At 38.0% G+C, this 13,437-nt stretch overlaps 1 protein-coding gene across 1 annotated transcript in view; it reads left to right on the top strand.

Annotated features, from left to right (window-relative positions):
* Window positions 1-12,061, top strand: part of CAMK4 (calcium/calmodulin dependent protein kinase IV) — a 265,759-nt gene extending 253,698 nt beyond the window's left edge. Inside the window, exon 12 of the mRNA XM_003259823.3 lies at window positions 5,996-12,061. Coding sequence (XP_003259871.1) covers window positions 5,996-6,436 — 441 coding nt within the window. The 3' untranslated portion in view covers window positions 6,437-12,061. The remainder of the gene's footprint in view (window positions 1-5,995) is intronic.
* Window positions 12,062-13,437: the final 1,376 nt, after the last annotated feature.

Below are 13,437 nucleotides of genomic sequence, written 5' to 3' on the forward strand. Positions count from 1 at the left end.
TTTCTTAATCCAGTCTGTCGTTGTTGGACATTTGGGTTGGTTCCAAGTCTTTGCTATTGTGAATAGTGCCGCAATAAACATACGTGTGCATATGTCTTTATAACAGCATGATTTATAATCCTTTGGGTATATACCCAGTAATGGGATGGCTGGGTCAAATGGTATTTCTAGTTCTAGATCCCTGAGGAATCGCCACACTGACTTCCACAATGGTTGAACTAGTTGACAGTCCCACCAACAGTGTAAAAGTGTTCCTATTTCTCCACATCCTCTCCAGTACCTGTTGTTTCCTGACTTTTTAATGATGGCCATTCTAACTGGTGTGAGATGGTATCTCATTGTGGTTTTGATTTGCATTGCTCTGATGACCAGTGATGATGAGCATTTTTTCATGTGCTTTTTGGCTGCATAAATGTCTTCTTTTGAGAAGTGTCTGTTCATATCCTTCACCCACTTTTTGATGGGGTTGTTTGTTTTTTTCTTGTAAATTTGTTTGAGTTAATTGTAGATTCTGGATATTAGCCCTTTGTCAGATGAGTAGGTTGCAAAAATTTTCTCCCATTCTGTAGGTTGCCTGTTCACTCTGATGGTATTTTATTCTCTTTGAAGCAATTGTGAATGGGAGTTCATTCATGATTTGGCTCTCTGTTTGTCTGTGATTGGTGTACAAGAATGCTTGTGATTTTTGTACATTGATTTTGTATCCTGAGACTTTGCTGAAGTTGCTAATCAGCTTAAGGAGATTTTGGGCTGAGACGATGGGGTTTTCTAGATACACAATCATGTCATCTGCAAACAGGGACAATTTGACTTCCTCTTTTCCTAATTAAATACCCTTTATTTCCTTCTCCTGCCTGATTTCTCTGGCCAGAACTTCCAGCACTATGTTGAATAGGGGTGGTGAGAGAGGGCATCCCTGTCTTGTGCCAGTTTTCAAAGGGAATGCTTCTAGTTTTTGCCCATTCAGTATGATATTGGCCGTGGGTTTGTCATATAGCTCTTATTATTTTGAGATACGTCCCATCAATACCGAATTTATTGACAGTTTTTAGCATGAAGGTTGTTGAATTTTGTCAAAGGCCTTTGCTGCATCTATTGAGATAATCATGTGGTTTTTGTCTTTGGTTCTGTTTATATGCTGGATTACATTTATTGATTTGCGTATGTTGAACCAGCCTTGCATCCCAGGGATGAAGCCCACTTGATCATGGTGTATAAGCTTTTTGATGTGCTGCTGGATTCGGTTTGCCAGTATTTTATTGAGGATTTTTGCATCAATGTTCATCAAGGATATTGGTCTGAAATTCTCTTTTTTGATTATGTCTCTGCCAGGCTTTGGTATCAGGATGATGCTGGCCTCATAAAATGTGTTAGGGAGGATTCCCTCTTTTTGTATCGATTGGAATAGTTTTAGAAGGAATGGTACCAGCTCCTCCTTGTACCTCTGGTAGAATTCGGCTGTGAATCCATCAGGTCCTGGACTCTTTTTGGTTGGTAAGCTATTGATTATTGCCACAATTTCAGAGCCTGTTACTGGTCTATTCAGAGATTCAACTTCCTCCTTGTTTAGTCTTGGGAGGGTGTATTTGTCGAGGAATTTATCCATTTCTTCTAGATTTTCTAGTTTATTTGCATAGAGGTGTTTGTAGTATTCTCTGATGGTAGATTGTATTTCTGTGGGATCGGTGGTGATATCCCCTTTTTCATTTTTTATTGCATCTATTTGATTCTTCTCTCTTTTCTTCTCTATTAGTCTTGCTAGTGATCTATCAATTTTGTTTATCTTTTCAAAAAACCAGCTCCTGGATTCATTAATTTTTTGAAGGGTTTTTTGTGTCTCTATTTCCTTCAGTTCTGCTCTGATTTTAGTTATTTCTAGCCTTCTGGTAGCTTTTGAATGTGTTTGCTCTTGCTTTTCTAGTTATTTTAATTGTGATGTTAGGATGTCAGTTTTGGATCTTTCCTGCTTTCTCTTGTGGGCATTTAGTGCTATAAATTTCCCTCTACACACTGCTTTGAATGTGTCCCAGAGATTCTGGTATGTTGTGTCTTTGTTCTCGTTGGTTTCAAAGAACATCTTTATTTCTGCCTTCATTTCATTATGTACCCACTAGTCATTCAGGAGCAGGTTGTTCAGTTTCCATGTAGTTGAGTGGTTTTGAGTGAGTTTCTTAATCCTGAGTTCTAGTTTGATTGCACTGTGGTCTGAGAGACAGTTTGTTATAATTTCTGTTCTTTCACATTTGCTGAGGAGAGCTTTACTTCCAACTATGTGGTCAATTTTGGAATAGGTGTGGTGTGGTGCTGAAAAAAATGTATATTCTGTTGATTTGGGGTGGAGAGTTCTGTAGATGTCTATTAGGTCCACTTTGTGCAGAGCTGAGTTCAATTCCTGGATATCCTTGTTAACTTTCTGTCCCTTTGATCTGTCTAATGTTGACAGTGGGGTGTTAAAATCTCCCATTATTATTGTGTGGCCGTTTAAGTCCCTTTGTAGGTCACTCAGGACTTGCTTTATGAATCTGGGTGCTCCTGTGTTGGGTGCATATATATTTAGGATAGTTAGCTTTTCTTGTTGAATTGATCCCTTTACCATTATGTAATGGCCTTCTTTGTCTCTTTTGATCTTTGTTGGTTTAAAGTCTATTTTATCAGAGACTAGGATTGCAACCCCTGCCTTTTTTTGTTTCCCATTTGCTTGATAGATCTTCCTCCATCCCTTTATTTTGAGTCTATGTGTGTCTCTGCATGTGAGATGGGTTTCCTGAATACAGCACACTGATGGGTCCTGACTCCTTATCCAGTTTGCCAGTCTGTGTCTTCTAATTGCAGCATTTAGCCCATTTACATTTAAAGTTAATATTGTTGTGTGTGAATTTGATCCTGTCATTATGATGTTAGTTGGTTATTTTGCTCGTTAGTTGATGCAGTTTCTTCCTAGCCTCGATGGTCTTTACAATTTGGCATGTTTTTGCAGTGGCTGGTACCGGTTGTTCCTTTCCATGTTTAGTGCTTCCTTCAGGAGCTCTTTTAGGGTAGGCCTGGTGGTGACAGAATCACTCAGCATTTGCTTGTTTGTAAAGTATTTTATTTCTCCTTCACTTATGAAGCTTAGTTTGGCTGGATAGGAAATTCTGGGTTGAAAATTCTTTTCTTTAAGAATGTTGAATATCAGCCCCCACTCTCTTCTGGCTTGTAGAGTTTCTGCCGAGAGATCAGCTGTTAGTCTGATGGGCTTCCCTTTGTGGGTAATCCGACCTTTCTCTCTAGCTGCCCTTAACATTTTTTCCTTCATTTCAACTTTGGTGAATCTGACAATTATGTGTCTTGGAGTTGCTCTTCTCGAGGAGTATCTTTGTGGTGTTCTCTGTATTTTCTGAATTTGAATGTTGGCCTGCCTTGCTAGATTGGGGAAGTTCTCCTGGATAATATCTTGCAGAGTGTTTTCCAACTTGGTTCCTTTCTGCCCGTCATTTTCAGGTACACCAATCAGACATAGGTTTGGTCTTTTCACATAGTCCCAAATTTCTTGGAGGCTTTGTTCGTTTCTTTTTATTCTTTTTTCTCTAAACTTCCTTTCTCGCTTCATTTTACTCATTTCATCTTCCATTGCTGATACCCTTTCTTCCAGTTGATCGCATCGGCTACCGAGGCTTCTGCAATCTTCTCGTAGTTCTCGAAACTTGGCTTTCAGCTCCATCAGCTCCTTTAAGCCCTTCTCTCGATTAATTATTCTAGTTATCCATTCGTCTAATTTTTTTTCAAAGTTTTTAACTTCTTTGCTATTGTTTTGAATTTCCTCCCATAGCTCGGAGTAGTTTGATCGTCTGAAGCCTTCTTCTCTCAACTTGTCAAAGTCATTCTCCTTCCAGCTTTGTTCCATTACTGGTGAGGAACTGCATTCCTTTGGAGGAGGAGAGGTGCTCTGCTTTTTAGAGTTTCCAGTTTTTGTGCTCTGTTTTTTCCCCATCTTTGTGGTTTTATCTACTTTTGGTCTTTGATGATGGTGATGTACAAATGGGTTTTTGGTGTGGATGTCCTTTCAGTTTGTTAGTTTTCCTTCTACCAGACAGGACCCTCAGCTGCAGGTCTGTTGGAGTTTGCTAGAGGTCCACTCCAGACCCTGTTTGGCTGGTTGTCAGCAGCAGTGGCTGCAGAACAGCGGATTTTCGTGAGACCACAAATTCAGCTGTCTGATAGTTCCTCTGGAAGTTTTGTCTCAGAGGAGTACCCGGCCGAGTGAGGTGTCAGTCTGTCCCTACTGGGGGGTGACTCCCAGTTAGGCTGCTCAGGGGTGAGGGACCCACTTTAGGAGGCAGTCTGTCCGTTCTCAGATCTCCAGCTGCATGCTGGGAGAACCACTACTCTCTTCAAAGCCATCAGTCAGACAGGGACATTTAAGTCTGCAGAGGTTCCTGCTGAATTTTTGTTTGTCTGTGCCCTGCCCCCAGAGGTGGAGCCTACAGAGGCAGGCAGGCCTCCTTGAGCTGTGGTGGGCTCCACTCAGTTGGAGCTTCCTGGCTGCTTTGTTTACCTAAGCAAGCCTGGGCAATGGCGGGCGCCCCTCCCCCCGCCTCGCTGCCACCTTGCAGTTTGATCTCAGACTGCTGTGCTAGCAATCAGTGAGACTCCGTGGGTATAGGACCCTCTGAGCCAGGTGTGGGACACAATCTCCTGGTGTGCCGTTTTCCAGGCCCGTTGGAAAAGCACAGTATTAGGGTGGGACTGACCCGATTTTCCAGGTGCTGTCTGTTCCCCCTTGGTTTGACTAGGAAAGGGAACTCCCTGACCCCTTGCGCTTCCCGGGTGAGGCAATGCCTCGCCCTGCTTGGGCTCGCGCACAGTGCACTGCACCGACTGTCCTGCCCCCACTGTTTGGCACTCCCTAGTGAGATGAACCTGGTACCTCAAGCGGAAATGCAGAACTCACCAGTCTTCTGTGTCGCTCAGGCTGGGAGCTGTAGACCGGAGCTGTTCCTATTCGGCCATCTTGGCCCCACCCCCCTCGCTATTATCTATTTCTTAAGGCACCAGGGAAAATCCTGCTTTGAAACTCCAATAAGGCTGACACAAAGCTACTTAAGTTTTCGTATACTATCATAAGGAATACATGATTAATGAAGGGAAATTTGTTATGTTGATATTTACATACCAAATATATTATTGCTGCTTCTCATCTAATTAAAGTGTACTGCTTAAACAGCATTGTTCAGGAAAAACTGATATTTATTCAGAAAGTTGTTTTCTTTCAGAATATGTAAAACTTGGGAAACAATTTTTGAAACTATATTTACTAGTATAGATAAATAATAACTTGACAAAAATGTAAAAATTTAAGTGATATAATAAATTACTTAACTAAATATATCATTTTATATAGTACCTATCGAATAGAGATTAGGAGCTTTTCTATTACATAACTGTGTTTAGGACTAGCTATGTAAGTAGAGGATCTCAGAGAGCAGCTGGGGGTCAGAATTAGGGTCCTATGCAGCCATTGCTTACAGTCTGATACAGACTAAATAAATCTGAAAGGTTCCATGGTCAAATTAATTATAAATACCCCAAATTAAATAGTATTGACTTCACCTAGGATTTCTCCAGCTAGTTCGATCACAGAACTCTTATATCCCCATGATGACATCCATATGGTAAAAACTACTAACATCCACAGAACTAGTGTTCCATAAAACGAATACACTGGGTAACAGAGATTAAAATTTTCAAAAATTGGTTAGCCACAGGTAAACACATGTATTCAGGCTTTCAGTTGTCCAGATGATTAAATACACTAATTTGTATTTAATTTGAGATGAAAGAGGTTTTACTGTTCATTCTCCAAATTTTCTTTTGGCAAACAATCTAGGAATAAGGTACTTTGAAAACTTTAACACTAACGCATAAAACAGAATCCCTAAAAGCAAAGCTGTGGTTGAGCTCTGATTTGGGGTGTTAAAGCAGAGGTAACACTTGACACTCTTCTGTTTCCAATCAGGCAGCGGTGAAGGCTGTGGTGGCCTCTTCCCGCCTGGGAAGTGCCAGCAGCAGCCATGGCAGCATCCAGGAGAGCCACAAGCCTAGCCGAGACCCTTCTCCAATCCAAGATGGCAACGAGGACATGAAAGCTATTCCAGAAGGAGAGAAAATTCAAGGCGATGGGGCCCAAGCCACAGTTAAGGGGGCACAGGCTGAGCTGATGAAGGTGCAAGCCTTAGAGAAAGTTAAAGGTGCAGATATAAATGCTGAAGAGGCCCCCAAAATGGTGCCCAAGGCAGTGGAGGATGGGATAAAGGTGGCTGACCTGGAACTAGAGGAGGGCCTAGCAGAGGAGAAGCTGAAGACTGTGGAGGAAGCAGCAGCTCCCAGAGAAGGGCAAGGAAGCTCTGCTGTGGGCTTTGAAGTTCCACAGCAAGATGTGATCCTGCCAGAGTACTAAACCAGCTTCCTTCAGATCTGGAAGCCAAACACCGGCATTTTATGTACTTTGTCCTTCAGCAAGAAAGGTGTGGAAGCATGATATGTACTATAGTGATTCTGTTTTTGAGGTGCAAAAAAAATACATATATACCAGTTGGTAATTCTAACTTCAATGCATGTGACTGCTTTATGAAAATAATAGTGTCTTCTATGGCATGTAATGGATACCTAATACCGATGAGTTAAATTTTGCAAGTTAACACAACATAAGACTTAAAAGCATACATTTTCAGCAACCAGTGGCACATATTTGAAGTGAATAGTAGCAAATTGTTTTTGCTTTGAAAACCTAGCCATCCTACATCCTTTGAATTTCTTCACAAGGCAGTAATTCCTCTGAACTACTGCTTAGCTAATACTAGGTAGTGCTAAAAGACATGTTCCCATAACTTTTACAACATTTTACTTTTTATCATTGATGTGTTCAAACTGTTTACAAGGAGATGCTTGTAGATGATAGTTGTACATATGTGCAAAAAAAAATCCACTTGGAATGGTAAGAAATTGAAGTATCCTTAAAGGCCATGAAGCCATATGTCCCTAAAGCTTGTGTGGAGAATGCTTTATTTTATTCTTATTTATATGCACTATATTAATAATAACCAAAGTGTTCTAAGATTCTGCCATTTTACAACCCTGGAGGAAGTAATTTACAAACTCATGCTGTGTTCCATTCTTTCCCTCACCTGCTCTCCAATAAGATGACTTTCTGATAGACAAAGCTTAGGGTGTAATAAACAGGGAAGAAAAGAAGGTAAGACTGTACTTAAACTGATGAAGGTAAGATTGATTCCTTTTCATTTTCCAGATAAAATTGTATTTACTCATGAATTTATACAACTTTACAGATAAGAACATTTTAATGGATAAACTCTATAATTACCAAGTTTCAAATATTTAGAAAAATCTATTTCACAGGTTAGTGCCAAAATGTCTTCATAGAGTAGGAATAATATTCCATTATAAGATTATTCATTATTGACTTTAATAGAGTAAGAAAACATTATTCTTTACCAAAGCTCTTTTTTTATCCAATTGATGGTTATCTACACATATCACTTATAAACTAAAGTTATTTATGAAAAGCTAGTATGTCTTTTTCTTGTATTTGGAATGAAAGTACCCACATTTTACAATGTAGTGTTGAGAATGTGCCTGCCAATAAATTTAGCACAATGCAATTTATTTACCTTAAAAAACAAACAAAAATAAAAATAAAGAAAAATACTGATTTCAAATCAGACTCTTAAAAAGCTGGAACATTAGACCTAATATTTTATTATGATTTTTCACAGAATAAATTTAATTTTTCTTTGACTTTCATAGAAACACTTTCCCCGTTATAGAAATCACACTAAGTATCTCCAATTTGTTTCTAGTTTGAGCTGAAATGAATATTTTATCAGATTAATTATGTGTCACATTTTTGGTGGGTTTTCTCAATTTTAAAAAAGAACTCATCTTAAAAAATAATTATTTTCAGAGACCAAATAAAGACAATAAAAATGACTGTCACACAAAAATCCTCATTAAAAAAAGACATCTTAAATTATGTTGGCTCTCCCTCAAAACTATTAAATTAGAAAATGAAATTAAAGCTCCAGTTTGTAGAGGCTGTTAGACCTCAGTAGACATTCTTCTTTTCAATCACAAATCTCCCTCTACTACTATCCTCATGGGAAGAAAACAACGTAGGACTTCTTATCTTTCATAGTTTAAGAATCTGACAGGTCACTGATATGGAGCCCCTGAAGAAGCACATCATCTGGGCTCAGAAGAAGATTATTTTTTGTTTTGTTTTATTTGTACTATCTAGTAGAGAGCACTTTTCTTATTCCCTCTTTCCTTCCTTCCTCATTTAATTATTCCCTCTCAGAATTCCCATGTCGTCCATTATAAGGGGCTCTCTATTTTTAACCTTTAAGAATGTCTTCTTTGTTAAGCATTAAGATTTCCATTTAAGAGGATCAATTTCCTGTTGTACTTTTTACCATGAGACTGAACACACACACACACACACACACACACACACGTATATGTGTTGGAAGAGCAAAGAGAGGGAAGGGGGTCTTGTTAGAAAGTGGAACTTAGCTGAAAGATCAGACACATCATTCCTCCCTGCCCACAGCCATATTGTTCCAAGGGCAGTTACATTATTTCAACAGTAGGGTAGGGCTGACTGCATTGTTTGGCCCTGTGAACCATAGAAACAATGATGCAAATACCATGGCCGGTGTGTATTTTAGAAATTACTCATTTAAATGAGTGCATATTACCATTCCTCCACGTGAGTACTCAAGAGTTGAAGACAATTCCCTCTATCTTTTTAAACCTATAAACTACATTTTTAAAAAATCAATGGGATTTTTAAATTTTGACTCATGTTAAAGATTAGATTCTGATAATGACTATATAGTGACTAATTTAGTTGTTTCAGTAGGAAACAAATCAAACTTTCAAAAATGTTGGTCATTTCAAATTATTCAAAGATTTCATATACATACATCCTAAGTTAGGATAATTATGTTAACATTTTTGAAAGAACAGCCAATGTTTATATTGCTTGTTAAAGTGGAATGTATTGTCTATCTCAAAGATTACTTAGCTAAATAATAGTAGACAGAGATTTAATTTAACAAAATACTTCATAACATCACTCCTAATTGGCAATATAGTCACAAAGCAAAATAATTCAAATTTCAGCAAACAATAAAGTACATTTTGCATTTTAGAGCTAACACATCACATTACATTACGGGTTTTTATTTTGAGATAAGTTCAGCTACATAGCATAAACTAGTTTTTTTTTTATAACCATGAAGGACAGTCTTGAATTATTTCCCCCATTAACAAAGTCTAATTGGAATCCAGTATTTTTTCTCAAACTGTAATTTCACTTGTCCCAGGACACATAAATAGGTAAAAATTAGAATAATATAGTTGTAGAACTTAATTGTGCAGAACAAGTGCATTATATAAATATAAATCTAATGCAAGCACATGTCATTTAAGATTTTCTATTAGTCACATTTTAAGAAAAATAGATGAAAGTATAGTATTTTTAATCCAATTCATCCAAATTATTCTATCAATATATAGTCAATATTAAAATGTAATGAGATATTTTGAATTCTTTATTTTTATACTGTTTTCAAAATCAGGATTGTATGTTAGGCCTTTGGTACATCAAGTGGTCAATAGTCACATGTGGCTGGTGGCTACCATATTAGACAGCACTAGTCTAGAGTACTTTTTATTTTAAGCAAAGTGACACTTGAAGTTCTATGCTTAGATTTAAGTGGCCTCAGTTCTCGCATTGAGGAGCTGGTGGGAGGCCACAAAGAATGTGTTTCAGAAATGTTACACACTGAGTAAAAGCTGTTTGACCACGCCTGCCCATTCATTTACTTCAGAGGAGAAATGATTCCTAACATGACTTCAAAGAACAACACTTTCCTGGGCATTACTAAATTATCTACTGACCAATCCCTCTGACTCCTGATGGGCCCTGGAGTCTTAACTACAGCCTAGAGTCTCCTGAGTACTGCCATGATGCCAATAGCATTCTTGCTTACCAAAATCTACTCTCAGCCAACCATGTGTCTTCATTCAGGAAGAACTGCACATAGAATCTGATTTTGAGGCCTGGATTAAGCTGCATGCCATCCTTGTATCACAGGCAATATGTCTTTCTGGAAATCTAATGAACCATATCAAATCTGCATGATGAAGATTGTGTAATGATGGTGATATCATGCCAGTTATCCTCAAAGTGGGAATATGACCATTAGCTGGCATGTTTTAGATTTCCTCAGAAGGGTTTAATCAACACTGCCATTACACATGGATTTAACAAAAGACTTTTAAAAAATTTTTACATACTGATTTTCGAATAATCCTCAAGGTTCTGTAGTCATTTTTAGTGGAAGACTTAAAAAGAAAGGAACAATTTTTACTGTGACTTCAATTTCATAGTATTTTAAACATATTTTGTAATTCAGAATGTTTAGCAATCCCTATGTCCTGTTTCACATGCATGGTAACTGATGGTGGGTTGCCTACAGGCTGAAGATTTGGAGAGAGCCATTTTGTTTCATAAATCAGTTTTTATTGCACAGAAGCAGCTGGTTGTATTTCAAGTTGGAAAAAGAAAAGTAAATGCCAGAAAAGGCAAAGGATAAACTTAGTAAGCCATTTATTTTGTTTTAGAGTTGTTTTTAAAAAAGGTCAACAAAGTGAATCAGCACTAGCATTTTCTTGATGGTTGACTCAATGTAAAATTAACAAATATACATAGCAGAGTCAATTAATCATAGTGCCATTATGTCACTTATTTGTCATTGCAAAGTATTCAGTCATGTTGTCTAGATTTACTTTAGATGGTGCAAAATTTCCAGATAGTAACCTATGTAAAATGATTTGTAATTTCCTTGTAATTCCTGCCTATTAGTCCATATTCTAATTTCCTTATGTTCATCACTGATATGTTCCTGATCAGGGTCATTGCTAGTAGTTGAGCATTTACTGGCTGAACACTGTTTAATGGTTTGATGTTATGTGTGTCTGCATTTAAAAAAATTATGTACATGTTATTTCACTATTGGTATTACAATATTCATAAACACATGATAAACAGAAATGTACCCAATAATTTCCTATAAACTTTTCCGAAGTCCTTTTATTCCCCTGACACACTCAGGGTGAATTTTTGTCTCCTTGGCAAGTAAGAAAAAAAAAGGAGAGAGACCACTGGAGAGATATCAGCCAACCACCCACAGTAACCAAGTTCAGCATTTCCTCTTTCTATATTTTGACCAATATATTAAGAGCAAGTTTTGTCATTATTACTCCCTGTGGCTATTACCTTAGATCAGATAATATAATCTCAGCTCATAAAGCTTGGCCATTTCTATACTTATCTTGGAGAGCAATTAACAAAGTTGATTAATTTATGTTTGGTTATTTAAAATGCCAACTTTCATAAATGCTCTGTGATGCACTCAAGACAATTGGGTTGTGTGATATTAACTTCCTTCAAGAACTCAGTCTGTTCCCTGTCGTGTGGCTCAGAGGTCCACCAGGGCAAAACAGAAGCCTTGACGAGAAAGTGAACTGTCTTACTCCTTTGAAGGAATCAGGTGTTGCTCTAGAGAAGACTCCAGGCATCTACCTGGTTGAGCTCAAATGAGCCAAGTGGCAGAAAACCTCTTCTCATCCTCTGATTGAAAGTGATACAATTTGAATATTGGTATATTGTCATTGGTCAGTAATGGAAAAATGAGATTCCACCAATGGGTTACTCTTTTCCTGTCTTGGTTGGCTATGCCTTATCCCAGATCAGTGTTTTGTTCCATCCCTATGGCCATCTCTAAAGCCCTGACAGGAGCATCCCAGACTGGAGAAATGCAGGGTATCTGTGGCCCAGAATTTCGTTTGATACTCTAAACAGCAATGCTAAGACTGCAAAATCACACTATTCTAAACAGTTGTTTTCAGCTCATTTTGAAGATTGACCTGGAAATCATATAGAATATATATATTTAATCTTTGCTTGTGGTTCTGTCAAAATGACATTTAATTTTCACTCTGATTAATCTTTATTTTCCATTTAAAAGATTATTTCAGGCTACTTAAATACAAGACCTTACATTCTAATTTTTGAAAGCTGTTGTTTTCCCTGAGCTGTCTCTCAACTCTGACAGTTTGTGAATGATAAAAATTTACTAGGTTTGTCCTTTCCTTGATAGATGTAGAGCAGTTCATCTGTTTTGTAAAGGTACAGTTAAGTATAACTATAGGCTGGGCGTGATGGCTCACGCCTGTAATCCCAACACTTTGGGAGGCCGAGGTTGGCAGATCATCTGAGGTCAGGAGTTTGAGACCAGCCTGGCCAACGTGGTGAAACCCCTAATACAAAAATTAGCCGGGCGTGGTGGCACGCGCCTGTAATCTCAGCTACTCAGGAGGCTGAGGCAGGAGAATCTCTTGAACCTGGGAGGCAGAGGTTGCAGTGAGCCAAGATCACGCCACTGCACTCCAGCCTGGGCAGCAAGAGCAAAACTCTGTCAAAAAAATATATATATGACTATAAATTGAAAACTATCATCTCATACTGCCTCCTTTTAACCTGACCTATTTTATATGCCTATAATACAGTTAATATGCAGCAGCGTAGAGAACAAATAGCATATTCATAATTTGTAATTTTGTTTTTCTGTTTATGGCACCCTTAAGTCTCAGTAATATTTTAAAAGTCCTCTATAAGCCAAAAGAATGTTGTAACATGTCCATTTATTAAGGAGCTAGGCCTAAACAAACATTGTAATAGTAGTCCATTCCATGTCCAACAGATGTTGCTGTATTTCCTTCAACATTTTAAAATGTCTTGTGAGTTTAGTGAGTAGGTACAGCTCAGTTGGGGTTTAGGTGATTTCTTATGCCCAATGAACTAAAGGTATCAGTAAAAGAGATTGTTAGTAAACAAATTAGTTATTTATGCTCTTACTTGAATGTCAGTCGTTCATTTTATCTCTCGTCTTTGAGATACACACATTAAAACTTATGTGCGTATTTTTTTAAGGAGTAGTTTCCACATAATTCCCCAAGAACTGAACTCAAATCTCAAAAAAAGTTTTCAGCACTCAAGCAACCTATGATTCACAGAGCAAATCTACCAAAGCCCCATTTTTATTGGAACACAGGTATGCTCATTTATGTACATACTCTTTGTGGCTGCTTTTATGTTGCCAAGGCAGAGTTGAGTACTTTCAACAGAGACCATATGGACTGCAAAGCCTAAAATGTTTATCTGGCCCCTTACAGTAAAACAATGACCGCGGGTTTTCATGGCACCCCAATGCCTTTTTGGTGACCTGCAGGAATACAGATTCCTATATTCCAGTTTGTTTGTTTGGTTTTTTTTTTTTTTCTCCTTAGCTTAAAGTTCTTATTCCCATTTGC

Source organism: Nomascus leucogenys, chromosome 2 (genome assembly GCF_006542625.1).
Source record: "Nomascus leucogenys isolate Asia chromosome 2, Asia_NLE_v1, whole genome shotgun sequence".
In the NCBI taxonomy this organism is placed as follows: domain Eukaryota; kingdom Metazoa; phylum Chordata; class Mammalia; order Primates; family Hylobatidae; genus Nomascus; species Nomascus leucogenys.